The following is a 17,239-nucleotide window of genomic DNA, read 5'->3' on the forward strand; positions in this document are numbered from 1 at the left end:
GGCCTGGGGCTTGAACTTAGGGCCTGAGCACTGTCCCTGGCTTCTTTTTGCTCAAGGATAGCATTCTGCCACTTGAGCCACAGCACCACTTCTGGCTTCTTCTATATATGTGGTGCTGAGGAGTTGAACCCAGGGCTTTATGTATGCAAGGTGAGCACTTTACCACTAGGCCATATCCCCAGCCCTCTCTCCACTTATTGACTTGTCACATCTATAGTCTCCATCACCCTCAGCTCTCCTGGGCTGTGCTCCACACCCCACCTCCCAAACCCACAATGCAGTGGGTCATCACATGTCTTTAGCACCCCTCAGCCAAGGGTGCGTTTGTGAAGTATTCGTACTTGTGTCCTCCAGTCTTGCAGGCCGTAAGGTTTATCTCATTTCCCACGCATTTCCTGGCTTGTTTCCCTAGATTGTCCCCGGAGGGAGGACAGGGATGTGTCCTGGGTTCTGTCTTTCATGCAGTAAATGAACGATCGTGTCAAGTGAATGAATGAATGTGTGACAGAATCCTGTGAAATCTGCTTGGTTCCCGTCTGGTGGATTTCCTGCTGGACCAGGGGTGGGATGGGTAGGAGGTGCTCATGGGAATGCAATGTAAGGACCTCGGTGGAAGAATAAAAATAGCAAAATGTGGCTCGCTTTCCGATGCACTGAGGGGAGCAATTCTGAATCATTAAGGTTGCATGGTGTGAGCTACCAGTGTGTGGCTGGTTTTGTTAACTGAGGAGCTCCAGGGGCAGCGTCCAGAGGACTCGTAGAATTAGACGCTTTGCTCTGGGGCTCCCCCACAAGGCATCTGGCTGTGTGGGGCTCGGCCTGCGTGCTTGTTACATCATGACCTAGTGGGATGGCAGAAAGGAGCCATCAAGGAAGATAACTAAAAGTCAGGGTAGACCTAGCAAGCGCCCTGGAGGTGTTTCTGGAAGGTTCTCTGTGGCCTTGGGTGGTGCCTTCTACAAAGGGCTGCCTGGCTTTTGTCGGGGACTGGTTTCCTTTCTCACTGACCTAAGAAGTTCCTTCTGTTCCTTGTGGCCCTTCCCAGGGTCTGGGGAGGGGCGGTGTGGGGGTGGGGATGGGGCTGTAGTCAGGGGCTTTGAGAGCACTGTGGCCAAGGGCAGCAGGAGGGGCTTGCTCCAGCCCTGTAGCTTGACCCTGGGAAGCCTGGGAAAATTTCCGTCTTCCTCTGCCAACACCTGGGCCTAAATTCCCAGGCAGGCTTGAACCTGACAGGGTGAATCTACACTGAATTCCTCACCCCTGTTTGTACAACTAACTTCTCAGGCAGTGGTGTGTGTGTGTGTGTGTGTGTGTGTGTGTGTGTGCGCGCGCGTGCATGCGTGTGTGCCTGTGCTGTGTCATGAACTCAGCCACAGCTCCACTTGTGGCTTTTTGCTGATTAGGTGGATATAAGAGTCTCATGGACTCTTCTGCCTGGGCTGGCTTCTAGTTGTGACCCTCAGATCTCAGCCTCCTGAATAAAAGCTACAGGCGCCAGCTCCCAGCTCTGGCTGCTATGTTTCTTTCTTCCTGTTTCATTTTGTGTGCTGGTCCTGGGATTTGAACTCTGGGCCTGGGGCACTGTTCCTGAGCTAGTTTGCTCAAGGGCACCGCTCTACCGCTTGAGCCACAGCGCCACTTCCAATTTTCTGGTGTTTCACTGGAGATAAGAGTCTCATAGACATTCCTGTCCAGGCTGGCTTTGAACTGTGATCTTCAGATCTCAGCCTCCTGAGTAGCTAGGATGTCAGGCATGTAATCCCCTGGCACCTGGCTATAATGTTTCTTACATTCAGGGAAGATATAATATAGAGAAAACTGAACCCCAGAGTTAAACAAATAAACGAGCACACCCACACAAGCAAACACAGCAAGCAGATGAATTCCTGGACCCGTGGCGTGCTCGTTCCTACAGAACTGGCTGAGTGCACGAGCGATAGTAAACTTGGCAGATACAACAAGGTCACAGCTTGCTTTCTGATGCTGCCTTAATGCCTCTCTCCCTTCTAGAAGCAACACAGGAGGGTGGTGAGTGAGTGAGTGTGTGTGTGTGTGTGTGTGTGTGTGTGTGTGTGTGTGTGTAGAATTGCTGCACATCCTGAGGGCCCCACCCCAGGTCCTAAAGTGGGCCACTCACTACATGGTTGGGAAATCTCATCATTCTTTGGTAGTCAATGTCTCAAGATGCAGAGATGAGAGTCAGGTGGGACGAAGTCCCGGCCTGTGAGGTGCTGGTGCTAAGATCTGTCATTCCTATGGGATGTGAGCTCAAAGGCAGCCAGGGTGGGGCAGGCTGGGAATGGCTCCTTCTGGCTCCTCCGGAAGAATTCAGGGGTTCTCATTCTCTCGCAATTTCTCACAGAGGCCCTGCACAAATGAGCCCCTCTGTGGCTCCATTCCAAACAGATTACTCTTTGTTCATCTATTTCCTCTCTCTGGATAGTTTAGTGATCCTTTGGTGGGTAGTTTATAAAGGAATAGCAATTCACAAGCTGGAAACCACCCAAAACGACCCATCAGCAATATGGGAACTCTGAGGCACATTAGCACACATTCAGAAGATGGAATATTATGCAGTGATTAAAAATGATGGGTGAGAATATTCCAGAGCAGCAGAAAATGCTTATAGCAGGCTATAAAGAGAAATTAAAAAGGACATAAAGTTACACAAGTCCAACACAACTCCCTTAAAAAATAATTCTCACAATTTGTATTAAAAAAGAAAAAAATGTATAGTGTACTAATTGTAGCTAACCTCTGGGTAGCAAAATTATAGAGAATTTTAACTTTCCTTTTTTTTTTTTTTGCCAGTCCTGGGCCTTGGACTCAGGGCCTGAGCACTGTCCCTGGCTTCTTCCCGCTCAAGGCTAGCACTCTGCCACTTGAGCCACAGCGCCGCTTCTGGCCGTTTTCTGTATATGTGGTGCTGGGGAATCGAACCCAGGGCCTCGTGTATCCGAGGCAGGCACTCTTGCCACTAGGCCATATCCCCAGCCCTTAACTTTCCTTTTTTTTTTTTTTTTTTTTGCCAGTCCTGGGCCTTGGACTCAGGGCCTGAGCACTGTCCCTGGCTTCTTCCCGCTCAAGGCTAGCACTCTGCCACTTGAGCCACAGCGCCGCTTCTGGCCGTTTTCTGTATATGTGGTGCTGGGGAATCGAACCCAGGGCCTCGTGTATCCGAGGCAGGCACTCTTGCCACTAGGCTATATCCCCAGCCCCTTAACTTTCCTTTTTATAGGTGTTTGTTTTTTTTTAAAGTTTCTAAAGTTAGAAAGAAATGTGCATATATACCTTTTCCAGAAAAAAAAGATGGCATAAAGTTTTTCACGTAAAGCTCCTTGAGTTGTAGCTGGAAAAAAACAAAACCCAGAACCCGAGGCCACATGGACTGAGTAAGTCACTCAGTCTGTGATTAAATCCATAAAAACCCTGGAAAATCGCAGACACAAGGAGGCCTTGTTTGCAAACACAGGCTTTTTACAAAGAGCAAAATCAACCCAGCTCTGTGTCCCTGGTAGGGGCAGAGGACCGAGTTTACCATCCTGTCCTGTGAGGCCCAGCGAATTGCTGGCCACTGTCAGCCCCGCTATTGCTGAAAAGCTGGAGACCCCAGAAACGAGGCTCTGTAGTGGGTGACGGACAGTCCAGAACACAAACAGCTACATACAGTAGGTTCTGGGCTGGTCGGTGGGGCATGGTTTCAGATGTAGATCTGTTTCCTTCTCCAAGCATTTATCGAGCACTTCCTATATGCTGTTCACCGGCTAGGATGGCTTAGTGCCGTTTCAGGTGGGAGGGAAGGAAGGTGAGGCTGAAGACGAGTCTTGGAAGGATGGACTGAGAGTGTTCTAAGACGGCAGCAAAAGCAAGTGCAGAGGCACGGAGGTGCCACCTTGCACTGTGCTCATGGCTACAGATGAATCCTCCAGTCCCTCCTGGTCTTTATCTTTCACAGGAAGCAGATGAACTTTCTCTCGTTCTAAGATCTCTCTTGACTTTCAATCCCACGTCTAACAACAGAACGGTCCAGCGAAAACCCATGCATGTCTACTCTGCTGAGGTAATAAAAACAACCCCATGGGCTCACTCTCTTCTTCCTGGAGCACAAAGGAGCCCAGCTACTTCTGCGCATGGGCAGGGGACTCAGGCTGGATGGCAACGCCTTCACAGATAGTCATAGAGCTCATCTCTGGCCCCAGAGACGCAGAGTGTTCCCTTCTCTATTTGTACTCAATCACATTTTCTTTAGTGACTTGTATTCATTTGATATCCTGTAAACATTCATGAAGATTAGGAAATCCTTCTAGGGACTGGAGGTGAAGCTTTCAAACATTATTCGTTCTGGTCTAAGACAGTGAAGTTGCCCAGGGGATTCATGGCTGGGATTGGAGCTCGACACAAGCATTCCAGTTCCAACTAGTGCAGGATTTCGGGTAAACATACCAGCTCCAGTTAATGTGAACGGGGGCGGGGGGGGGGGAGAGAGAAGGGGGAGTTCCATCCACCTCCTGCCTTATCTCTTGCAGAATACGCTGATACCTAAAAATTTGATTCCAGTTCAAGTTTTTTTTTTTTTTTTTTTTGGCCAGTCCTGGGCCTTGGACTCAGGGCCTGAGCACTGTCCCTGGCTTCTTCCCGCTCAAGGCTAGCACTCTGCCACTTGAGCCACAGCGCCACTTCTGGCTGTTTTCTGTATATGTGGTGCTGGGGAATCGAACCTAGGGCCTCGTGTATCCGAGGCAGGCACTCTTGCCACTAGGCTATATCCCCAGCCCCCAGTTCAAGTTTTAAAAAGGAACATTAAAGTCGGCAATTTTCTTCTGGAAAAGGCCAAGTACTGTTTTTCAGAAATATGGACCTGTAAGTCTCTTGTCAAAATGAATCAACTGAGCCACAGTGCAAAAACTGCCATGAGTAATATGTAAGCATGCAGGTATGAGGATGTGCCAATAAAACTTTATTAGCAAGGGAATGGGCAGTGGGTGGGATTTATTTGATAAACTCTGTGCTACCTTGATTTAATGGCTTGCAGCTTCAAACATATAGGGTTAGAATAATTTTTATCCTGGCCACATGAAACCAGTTATAATAATGCTCAAATTGTAAATGGATCATATCTAAAAGTTTCTTCTTTCTCCCTTCTTCTTTTATTTCCTCCTTCTTCTTGATGGCACTGAACTGTAATCTTTCTGATCTCCTCTTGAATAGCTGAATTGAATACAGGCATGAGCCACTATACACACACAAACTGTTTCTTGAGTCAATTATTTCCAATTCTGCATGCACTTTTTTTTTTTTTTTTTTGGCTAGTCCTGGGGCTTGAACTCAGGGTCTGAGCACCGTCCCTGGCTTCTTTATGCTCAAGGCTAGCACTCTGTCACTTGAGCCACAGTGCCACTTCTGGCCATTTCCTGTATATTTGGTGCTGGGGAATTGAACCCAGGGCTTTATGTATATGAGGCAAGGACTCTTGCCACTAGGCCATATTCCCAGCCCCCTGCACTTTTTTTTTTTTTTTTTGCTTTAGCATTTACAGACAGGTGGGGTGACACATGTCTATAATCCCAGCCACACAGGTTGGCATAAGCAGAAGAACTGTGGTCTGTCTTCTGCGCAAAAAGTATAAGGCTCTATTTCAAAAATAAATGAACCAGCCAGGAGCCAGTGGCTCACGTCTGTAATCCTAGCTACTCAGGAGGCTGAGATCTGAGGACCATGGTTCAAAGCCAGCCTGGGCAGAAAAGTCTGTGAGACTCTTATCTCCAATAAACCCCCAGAAAGCCAGAAGTGGCACTGTGGCTCAACTGGTATAGTGCTAGCTAGCTTTGAGCTGAAGAGCTCAGGAACAGTGCCCAGGCCCAAAGTTCAAGCCCCCAAACCGACAAAAAAAAAAACACAACTAACTGAACCAATAAAGGGCTGGCAGTTTGGCTCAAGTAGTCAAGTGTTTGCCTAGCAAATGCGAAGCCCTGAGTTCAAACCCCAGTACCACAAATAATGAATGAACAAATGAATGAGTGAATGGAAAGCTGCAACCATTTATATGGCAGTTGGGATTCTGGGTCTGTTCCAAATGTTCACATGCAGCCCTGCAGCCACAGTTTAATAACTGGCCTCTTCGCTCTAGCACATCCTTATTTATCCAGTAACCCTGTGTTCCCCCAGACTCACTGGCCCTGAGCTGGATCTTGTAGGGCCTTCTAAATGAGCTGGACATGCTCCTTCCTCCAGAAGATGAGGAACTAGCATTCTTCCCCTGAGAAAAGGCACTCAGGACCCCTGCTGAAGTGCCTGTACCTTTCTCCTCTCTCTCCCTTTTTGGCTCTCATTTCTGGTTTGTCAACCAATCAGCTGCAACTGTCAGCCAATCCGTCATCAGCCAATCAGGGCCCAAAGTACTGAAATATGCAAATGAGACATTCCAGATTGGAGCTGTATTTAGCTCTGACTTCTGGTTTGTCAGCCAAATCAGTGGTCAGCCAATCAGAGCCCAAAGTACTGGATTATGCCAATAATGCAACCGGCCTCTGCTATTTATTTGAGAAAAGTAAACTAAAAGAGTGTGTCGTGAGCCGCCCAGAGGCGTGGCCCTCATTCCTGAGTTTGGAGAACTTCTCACACCACGCATCCATAGTTATCTGAGGGAGTCCATCTTCCCCTTGCGTGTGCCCAGGCTGTGCCATCAAAGCCAGTAAGCAGCCGGGACAGGTAGTGAGAGAGACATTAGCTCTCAGTTCCTGGGGACAGAGGTGTGGGGTGACTCCCGGGAGTGCCAGGGCTGCAGTGGTGGTATGAGGTGTTGGGCCTGTGCTCAGCATGACAGCTGTGAGGTCCGTGCTGGAGGAAACTTAAACCGGGACACTGCTCGGGGCTGTGTGACCGGGCAGCCTGGCACTCCGGCTTCTGTGACCCTTAGAAGATTGAGTAGAGACTGCACATTCAGATTCAGAGGCCACACCTGGCTCAGCAGGCCAGCACAGCACACTGGCTTCTGTGGTGGTTCCACACCCATCTGCCCAGGGGACTCACAGGTGTGCGCACGTGAGATCCGCTTAGGCGGTCATGGAAGCTGTCCGGGCCTACCAACCCCAGGAGCTCCTGAAACCACTGCTTGGAGTCCATTTTCCAAGGTTCCCCGCAGACGCATGGCCAGTTCTAAGAGCGGAGGGATTCAGGAAGCCCAGAGCTCCGACTCTTTATCAGGCGTTTCCAGAACCCCGGGCCAGATGTGATTCACCAGCGGTGGGGTCACTCTTGACTGTGAGTAGTGTTGCCGTAGTAACACAGCGGAGGATGCAAGTTTCAACCAGTTTCCAGGGAGACAGAACCACAGAATTAACCCAAAGTCAAACTCTTCTGCAGAGGGGAAAAGGAAGCGAGCCCTTTGTACCCTGGTGGGGTCTCCCCAGGTTTTCTTCTGCTCTGAGCGGCTACCGTCCAGTGGATGTTTGTGGGAAGCCTCCTGGCTGGTGGAGCCACTGGCGTGGAACAAGGCTCTCACTGCCATTCCGAGTCTGTGGAAATGGGCCACACCCGTCAGCAGGGTGCGCGAAGGAGACACGTGGGCTGTGAGAGGAGAAAGCGCTGTTGGTAAAGACAGAGCCCCCTGGAAGATGGATTCGGGGGCCACTGGTGTCTCCTGTTGCTCTGCCGGCTTTGTGGGCTCTGTTTCTTTGGGCGTGTAAATTCTTCCACATGTTAATTCTATTTTGTTTCACATCAATCACTTCCCTCCAGTCACTGGCCACTGGTGATTGGTTATGTGGTTGTGTCTACCACATCTGTTGGTATGTCCAGCTCAGAGCAGGGGCAAGAGCTGTCATCCCTAGTTAGAAACTCTGCTCTGTTTTTGGTGAGATGGGGTGAGGCAGAGCTAACGATCTGTCTAGACTCCAGAGTTCCTCCCAGGCAATTCCAGCTTCTTACAGGCACAAACTCCTCCTTTTTAATCAATTTGGTTTCTACACTGTGGCAACCACTTTTGAGGTTATCCATGGCCCAAACCATCAGGGGATCACAGCTGTTCCCAGCAACGGTCGTGAGAGAGGGGAAGACAATCTTGTCCGAGTTTCAGGACGATTCAATTTGGAAACAATCTGCCAGGTATGAGAGGTTAAGCCTGTTGTAGTCCCAATTACTTGGGAGGTAGAGATAGGGAGGGTCATGGTTGGAGGCCTGTTCAGGCAGGACAGGGAGACTCCAGCTCAAGAAACTATAAGCAAGGCAAGGTGGTATACACCTGGGGTTCCAGCTGCTCAGGAAGCCAGGAGTATGGCTGTCTAATCTGGTTCCAGGCAGAGACAGGAGGCCCAAGGATAATAAAAAAAACTAAAATAGGAGTCCCTACTGAATGAATGAATGAATAAATGACTGGAGGCAAAAAAAGGGGGGGGGGCTTGTGGTATGGCTTAAGTGGTTGAGCACTTGCTAAGGACATACAAGGGATTTTTTTTTTTTTAAAGAAAAGCACCATCAAAAATAAGTAAGCAAATAAATAACCAACTCTCAAACCCATCAGTAGCCTATCATCAAGATTACTGGGGTCAGCTTTGGTGTTCCGTCCTGGTTTTGATTCCTATGCTAACCACCAGCACCTAGTGAACAGCATTAGGGATCTCAAAGAAGTAGCTACTACTCTAGAAATGACCTTGCCCGGGGCCTCTGCAGGGACAAGGCCAGCAGCATTTTAGACCAAAACAGAAGAAAAGGTTGCCTCCTTTAAACTGCCATTCTCACTGGGGGAAAGGGAACTCCCTCCGCGCCAGGCCAGGCATGGCTCCGGACGGCTCAGCTCTGGCTTCTGATTCATTGAGATGCCGGTCCTGTGAGCACGGGCCTCTCCCATTCCACAGGCGACAAGGAGGGGGACAGAGGTGACACCACGTTGTTTCCGTTTCCAGAGTTGTGAGAAACCAAGTTGGGGGGCTCACTTCTGAGGTCTACTGGAGTCCCCGAGCCTTCCACTTGCCCGAAGACAAGAGTGAACAGGACTGACAAAGAACAAGCATTGTTCACTTCTACTTTGTGTTTTGAAAATTGAGCCAGGTGGGGGAATAGAAGGACGGAGATGAACGGCTTTGACAAATCCCGGGCCCGGTTCACTTTGTTCTTCTTGATGCCTCAGGCCTCTTTCAAATGTATTCCAGCCGGGCGCTGGTGGTTCACGTCTGTCATCCTAACTACTCAGGAGGCTGAGATCTAAGGAGCATGGCTCAAAGCCAGCCCCAGCAGGAAAGTCCCTAAGACTCTTATCTCCAGTCAACCAGCAAAAAGCCGGAAGCGGGAGGCATGGCTCAAGTAGTGGAGCAGAAAAGTCAAGCAAAAGCATGAAGCCTTGAGTGAAAGCCCCAGTGGGTACATGCGTGCTTTGTGTACATGCACATGTGCGCGCGCACACACACACACACACACACACACACACACACACACACACACGGAACATCCAAGATGTTTCATTGAGAAGATATGCTGGACACGGGAGGGAGTCCGCAGAATGGAGTGACAAAAACTAGGGGTGGTGGTGGAGAAGAATGCTTGCTTTCAGAAGAGCCCACTGGAGCTTGAGCCTTCACGGTGCAAGTTGGTCCAGTGGGATGAGAAAGTTCTAGAAGAGTAGGGGAAGTCAGAGAATGGCTGAAGGGCTAGCTTATCCCCTAGGCACAAGCCCCCAGGACTCACCATCACAGAAGACTAAGGTTTATCTTTGCTCAAGGACCATGGGTGTCAGTGAAATATGCCCTAGGCGTCCATGGTTTGGCCCAGAGCCTGGCAGACCTGAACACCACCCTGGTTCATTAACTCCTTACTGGACTGAATACCAATGCTAACCTGGGGCTCCTGAGATAAAAAAAAAAAAATCCACTTCCACTTGGCTCCTTTCCTTTCTCTTCCCTTCACGGAGAGCTGAGAGGTGAGTTTGTAAGGAAGCCTAGCTGTAGGCTAGTTCAACTCCATCCTTCTATTCCCCCACTTGGCTCAGTTTTCAAAACACAAAGTAGAACACCTGCCTTAGCAAGTTGCAAGGCCCTGAGTTCGAATCCCAATAGTGTAAAAAGAAAAAAAGAAACACTTATAAAGGAGGCCCAATCTACCCCGGCAAAACTTGACCAACCAGTGAACTTTCCAGAATCACCTGAAACCAAGTTCTAGAAAGGAAAGCCACATTGAACCCAAGTGAGGAGTTATTCATCTGTGAACGTGTGAATAAAATGGTTACAATATCATAATAAACGCTGGCATTCACCCAGGGCTTTTGTGAGCCTGGCACTGTTCCATTGGTTCACATTTCCCATTGCCCTGCTCAGAGGATTGAATCTTGGCAGCCCTGTTCTGCAGGTGAAGAATGGAGGCACAGAGGGGCGAAGGCACTTTCCCAAGGCCCCTCAGCCTCCAGTCACAGCAAGCTGGGTTTGAGCCCAGATAGTCGGGATCACGGGTCCTGCCCCCTCCCCACCCCCCCAACCACATGCTCTTCTCAGTGGAGGATCCTGCACAGTACTTCAGAGGAAGTGAGGCCTGGGGAAAGGATCTAAGAAGCGGGAGAGGGGACCTCCTGCGGCGAAGGCCATTTCTGACCTGCCTCTCCGCTTCTATAGAATCCTGGCATGTCCGGGTATACCAGAAGGAGAAGTTGAGGCATGCAGGCATGGATGCATTGGGATGGGGGCTTCAGAAACCGTGCTCCCCCCACGAGCCTCTCCCACAAGGATTCTGGGTCACAGGACAGCAAAGCAGCCTCCACCAGAGCTTCCTCCTGCGCACCGAGAGGTCACCTCCTGACCCGTGATCCACTTCTGCTCTGCCGGGTGCCCTGGCGTACCCCATGTCATGTCCCCCATGCGGCACCCGGGAAAACTGCCCCACCTCGGGAATTCACAGACCCATTCCTCTGACCCAAGCTACCTTCATCCTGAACTGGGATGGCCGTGTGTGTGTGTGTGTGTGTGTGTGTGTGTGTGTGTGTGTGTGTGTGTGTGCGCGCTGGTCCTGGGGCTTGAACCCAGAGCCTGGGCACTGTCCTTGAGATTTTTGGTCAAGGCTAGCGCTCTACTACTTGAGCCACAGCTCCACTTCTAGCTTTTTTGGCGGTAAACTGGAGATAAGGGTCTCACGGACTTTCCTGCCTGGGCTGGCTTCGAACCATGATCCTTCGATCTCAGCCTCCTGAGTAGCTAGGATGACAGGCATGAGCCACGGACGCCAGGCTGGACCAGCTATCTTGAAATCTACCTGAAAAGATAATCCCTGCCTCTATGGTGCCCAAGGTTGCCAGGCGTACCCCTCCAGTAAGTGTTAGGAAGTGGTATTTCTTCCTCTCAGCCCTCCCCCACCCCATGCAGGGACAATGCCACCCCCACCTCCAGGCTGTGCCAGCCGTGGCCCCCCTGTCCTACCTTTCCACCTGGAGGTTGACTTTGGACGGCTCCACGTTGGGGTTCTCCCACTCCATCTGGGGGCAGTGCATGAAGTAGCAGAGGGTGTACAGGGCCTCCGGCTCCCAGTATAGCGCCCCCTGCTTGTGGTGCAGGGGAGTGCCGTTGCCATGGTGTTTGGCATTGAGGGGCTGCAGGTGATGCATGGCCCGAGACACCAAGTCACCTGTGGAGAGAAGCGAGACTTTAGACCCTCTGGGGAGACAGTGTCACTGTGCTTTCTGTTCAACCCACACTGGTGTGCCTCCTCCTCCTCCTTGGCAAGTTCAGGGCGGAACTTCCTGTGGAGGGGGCGGGGCTGCCAGAAGCCCTGGCTCTTCCTACTGCGCTACCATCATTCATGCCACCTTCCCAAGCGTGGCTATGTCCAAAGTGTCACCGCTGCTCTGTTTCGTCTACGTTTACTTTATTTTTTTGTGTGTTCGCATTGAGGATTGAACTCAGAGCTTCACACTCTCACTTAGCTTTTTTTTTTTGTTTTTATTGCTCAAGGCTGGTGCTCTACCATGTGAGCCACACCTCCACTTTTGGCTTCTTGCTAGTTAATGAAAAATAAGAGTCTCCTAGACTTTCCTGTTCGAGCTTGTTTCAAACCATGATCCTCAGATGTCAGCCTCCTGAGTAGCTGAGGTTACAGGCGTGAGTCACTGGTGTCCAGTTTATGTTACTCAATTTTAAATGGGTTTATATATCTACAATACAAATACATGTATCTAACACAGTCTATCTAATAAAAAAGAAGAGAAAGCTATGTCACTGTCATAGAGGGAAAAATTGCCGGTTCCTATCAAGTATAGCCCTTCTTCCTAAGGCATTAAGACCAAGACAAATATAAAAGCATCACCGTGGGAATGGAGGTGTGATTCAAGACATAGAGCACTCCTTTAACATGCCCAAGGCCCTGGCTTCAATCCCAGTACTATGAGACAATAAATAATTTACAATAACAGTAATAGCAATAGGAGAAGCATTCTATGATCAATGTGATTGGATGCACAGCCCCAGTCACACTTGAAACCATCCTGTGCACAGGGGAGGGTGCTGTACACTTGGGTGGCCCTTGTTTAAGACACCCGCAGTGGTTACTTTTATGGATCCATGTGGCTGGGCTATGGTCCCCTGGGGTGGTCAGACATGGGTCTAGTCAAGTGGAGTCAAGGCTATTACTCTTCAAGATGTGGGTGGGTATCATCATCCAATCAGTTGCAAGTCTTAAAAGCAAAGATTGAAATTCCCCAAAGAGGAAGGAATTCTGCCCCAGACTTTAACTGAACTATTTTTATTTGGGGAACAAATCCAGTTTGGGAACAAATAGTCTAGTTAAAATCTGGTTCTGTGATATCAGCTCACACTGGCCTGACCCACTGGCCTGCCTTACAAACAGTGGACTTGTAGCTCTATACACGTTGTTCAAACAACGTTTCTTCTCTCTCATTCTCTCCCTACAATCTATCGGCTCTACTTTTCTAGGGAGCCCTAATGTAATGTCTGTCCTAACCTCTGTTCCTCATCATCCACCTGAAAGCAGGCTCTAAGAGCCCACGGACTCTCCACTCTCCTCCCGAGTCTTCTGAAGGAACAATTCTACCTGAAACCCAAGCCCAAGTAAGGGCTTCTTGGAACCATGATTGGCTGGACAGCTGCTTATGGAAATGAGCTCTTTAGTTCTTTCCATTCAGTGTAAAATCCTTTCCAAGGCTAAGACTCCAGCAGCCACTACTTGTGACCGAAACTGCCAGAAGGAAGGAAGCTTCCACACTGTGTGAGTCCTCAGGCCACACAAACACAACATCACTGGAATTCAACACACTGTCTTGACACACCTGGACAGCCGGAGCAGGGATGAGCAAATCCCAGCCAGGGGTGGAGTGGTTAACTTCAGAGGTGAAGGTGACTAGACTAGGGCTGCCCAGATAGTGGGTGAGGCATTATCTCTGGGGGTGTCTGTGCGGGCGGTTCTTGAAGGGCTTGGTGTTTCAGTCAGTGGACTGAGTAGAGGACACCCTCACCCTAAAGTGCAACCCGAAGGCCCCGACACAACACAAAGGCAGGGGAAACTGAGGAGGATTCTCTGTCTTTTGGAGCTGGAATACTCTCTTCTCTTTCTCTCACACCTTCCGCCATGTTAGGGCACAGCACCAGGGCGCATTCTTGGCACCAGACATGGATCCTGTGGGATTCTTGATCTTGGACTTCCCAGTGTCCACCACGAGGAAACAAATGTCTGTTCTTGAACAAGTTACCCAGTCTCACATGTTCTGTTACAGCAGACCAAGAGGCTGCCTCCTTGAACCTCTCTGCATCTTACCACACCTAGCCAAGGGTGTGCCTCTTCTCTTCCCAGCTCTTGTAGCTGGGAAAACACAGACAAGAAGCAAAAGAAGGGCCAGGGAAGGGAATGCTTGAGGCAGATGAGCGGGAAGACCCCAGGAGGACCTAGGAAAGGAAAACTGCAAAAAATGGCTGCTCTTTTAGGCAGGGGATGTCTGCCAATACTCAGAGACATCTTTAGCTGTCCTATCCAGGGAACTTTCTTCAAGAAGATGGGCTGAGGTCAAGGATGACAGTCCCCGCTGTGAACAATGAGGTCCACAGTACTGAGCTTGGGAATGGAGGGCCCAGGGTTTTTCTTTTTTTTTTTTTTTTGGCCAGTCCTGGGCCTTGGACTCAGGGCCTGAGCACTGTCCCTGGCTTCCTCTTGCTCAAGGCTAGCACTCTGCCACTTGAGCCACAGTGCCACTTCTGGCCATTTTCTATATATGTGGTGCTGGGGAATTGAACCCAGGGCTTCATGTATACGAGGCAAGCACTCTTGCCACTAGGCCATATCCCCAGCCCTGCCCCCAGGGTTTTTAAAGACAGACAAGGGTCCCGTCCTAGGCGGGCTGATGCTCAGACCCTTCATTCCAGTGACCCAAGTCCCTCCTTCAAAGGAGCTCAACACAGCCGGCCAGCTCTTCATCCACTTTGGAGCAATTCTGCATCACGAAGCAAAAGGCATTCACGCTGCCAAGCCCCTGAGTCAGTAAGCAAGTTAGGGAATCTGTCCCAATGTCTTCAAACTACAGCTGGATCTTCTTGCCTAAGGATTTGTACACCCAAGTCTTAATTGGTAGGTCAAATTTTGGTTGTTCCCCAAATAAAAATAGTCCAGTTAAAAGAAAATCCAGGACAGCCAGCCACAAGCTAAAGCAGCATGCGTAAGCAGTCATTGGAAATGTCTGAACAGAACTGCCGCTTCACGAGGAAGAGGATTTGTGTGAACATGGTAAGTGGGAAGATAGTGAAATTCAAAATCGCCCCCAGTGTGACCAGGATTAAGTTATTAAAAGTGATGTGGCCAAGTCAATACCAGGATATAAAGGCCTCCGACCAAAGACTTCTCTGCCTCATGGGATTGTGGGTAATATTCCTGTCCAACTTCATGATAATAGCCAAGCATTTGACTCTGGTATATGCTATTTCTATAATTAGCATAACTGATTTATAGGTGAGGGGGGTGAGTGGTCACTTCTTTGCTTGTCCACCTAGGCTCAGGGTGAATACACGTACCTTTCCATCTGCTTCTCTCTCTCTCTCTCTCTGTCTCTGTCTTATTCTGTCTTTCTCCCACTCTCAATGGGTCCCAATAAATGGCTCAAAAGAAATAAAAGCCAAAGAAAGCCAGGAAGAAAGTTTACAAGACTCCCCCCCCCCCCTCTCTCACACACACACAAACACACACACGCCTTGGCATATTGGAACATGCTTGTAATCTCTGCTATGAGGGAAGTGTAAAGAGGGAGATGGCAGTCCAACGCCTAGAGAGAAAGGGATGGGAGTGTGGCTCAAGTGGTAAGAGCACCTGCCATCCAGGCCCCTGATCCCAACCACAGCACCATGATAAAGAGGTGGGAGTGGAGGAGAGAAAAGGGTATAGGCCCCTGGTCCAGCTGCCTGTCTCCTCATCTCACAGGCTCCACTCAGTGACTGCCCCTCCCCACCTCCTCCTAACTAGGGAGGACTTCAGTCCTCTGTCCCCTCCTCTAGGAAGCCTTCTGGATGCCCCTGGTCAGACTCAAGCCCCTCCCTTCCCCTGTGAACCTGCGAGTCCTGCTTTAAGTTGTAGTGCCTCACAGTAAGGAGGAGTCCACTCCTCGCTTCCCCATGGGGCCTCGAGGTTTGGGAGCACAGGGTGTGTGATGTCCTCCTCCTCCTCCTTGGTCAGCGGTCAGGAGTGCTCCCCTCCGACTCCATGCTCTGAGTGTCCTAAGCTACCACTACTAGCTGTGTGAGCTGCGTGACCCTGAGTGGGCTATTCAAGCTCTCTGTAAGTGGGGGTGATAACGGACTGGCTGTGTGGATTACATGAAATGCCCTCAGGAAGTACCTAGCTCCGCTTTCCAGCACTCAGGACCACTTGAGTGGTTACCATTACCAAGTTCAGCACCGTGCTACATTATTTCCAGCATCTGTACCATCGTCCTCATCATCACCACCACCACCACCATCATCACCATCTTTGACATTACAGTTATCATTATTATCGTCATCATAACCATCATTGTCATCACCACTACCATCCACTGCTATCATTACTACAACATTTCCATCATCTCCATCGCCAGCACCACTGCTATCAGCTTCATCCCTGGGCTGGAGGCTTTCTGGCTGAACTGGACACAGTAGCTGAGGTAGCACAGGGCCTCCTCCAGGGTCCCTGGCTGAGCTCTGTTTCCAACTCTGAGCTCTCCAGTGCTACCTGCTATCTCTTGGCGGCTGGAGTGCAGCTCCAGGACACTTCCTGGGGTTCAGTCCTCTGAGAACTGAGTTTTTCCCAGATGTCATTCCTTTGGGAATCACCATCACCCTGCCTCTCCTGTCTATGCACAGCTGGTTCGATTTATTTGCTTAATAGTTCTCTTTAAATTGGCTCGTTCATTCACACAAACATACCTATTAAAAGGGAAACTTCCTATCAGTGCTATAAATGGAAAACGAATGCCTTTCTCCTACTCATAAAATATGCATAGCTATTAAAATTAAAAAGTGTTGTGCATCTCATCTGGCCTACTCTGGGGGACCCAGCTCAGGCTCCTCCAGGGGCAGCTTGGCTCCATCCCAGATTCTACTCCAGCTCTTCAGCTCACCAGTGTGCTTGACCTTGGTCAGGTTCTTTAGCCTTCCTCCCTGGCTCAGAGACCAGAGGTGATTCCCATAAACGGTTATCACCACTAGGCATTGGTGACTCATGCCTGTAATCCTAGCTACTCAGGAGGCTGAGATCTGAGGATCAAGGTTCAAAGCCAGCACAGGCTGGAAGATGCATGCAACTCTTATGTCAGGTAACTACCATAATGCCGGAAGTGGAGCTACAGCTCAAGTGGTAGAGTGTCAGCCCTGAGTGCAAAAGCAAAGAGACAGTTTCTCAGACCCTTTGAGTTCAAGTCCAATAGCGGGGGCGGGGGGTGGGGTGGCGGGGGAGGGAAGGTCTTATTCCCTGTGGCTGACACCAGCAGGACTCACAGTCTGCAGGACTGACTTCGAAAACCAATGTGTAAAATGCAGTGACAATTAGTGATCCTCATTTGTGTGCCAACAATTCACCTGTGAAAATCAACACCCGGTGGTGACAGTGTTTAATTGCTAGAGCAAATCCTCCTGAAAAAGAGTTTGTGTAGCCAGTCTCCCTGGCAGGCTGCCTGCTTAGGTAAGCAGAGCGTTTGTGGAGAGAAACCCTTGCTACTAAGACAGAACCAGAATTAGGCAGGGTCAATCCCATGAGCAACAGGCCAGGCGGGGCCTTGGAGCTACCCCAGGACAGAGCT

The 17,239-nt window shown here is 49.9% G+C and overlaps 1 protein-coding gene across 1 annotated transcript in view; it reads right to left on the bottom strand.

Annotated features, from left to right (window-relative positions):
- Nucleotides 1-17,239, bottom strand: part of Abtb3 (ankyrin repeat and BTB domain containing 3) — a 197,753-nt gene that overhangs the window by 51,847 nt on the left and 128,667 nt on the right. Inside the window, exon 3 of the mRNA XM_048356479.1 lies at nucleotides 11,394-11,598. Coding sequence (XP_048212436.1) covers nucleotides 11,394-11,598 — 205 coding nt within the window. The remainder of the gene's footprint in view (nucleotides 1-11,393; nucleotides 11,599-17,239) is intronic.

This window comes from Perognathus longimembris, chromosome 1, assembly GCF_023159225.1.
Source record: "Perognathus longimembris pacificus isolate PPM17 chromosome 1, ASM2315922v1, whole genome shotgun sequence".
In the NCBI taxonomy this organism is placed as follows: Eukaryota; Metazoa; Chordata; class Mammalia; order Rodentia; family Heteromyidae; genus Perognathus; species Perognathus longimembris.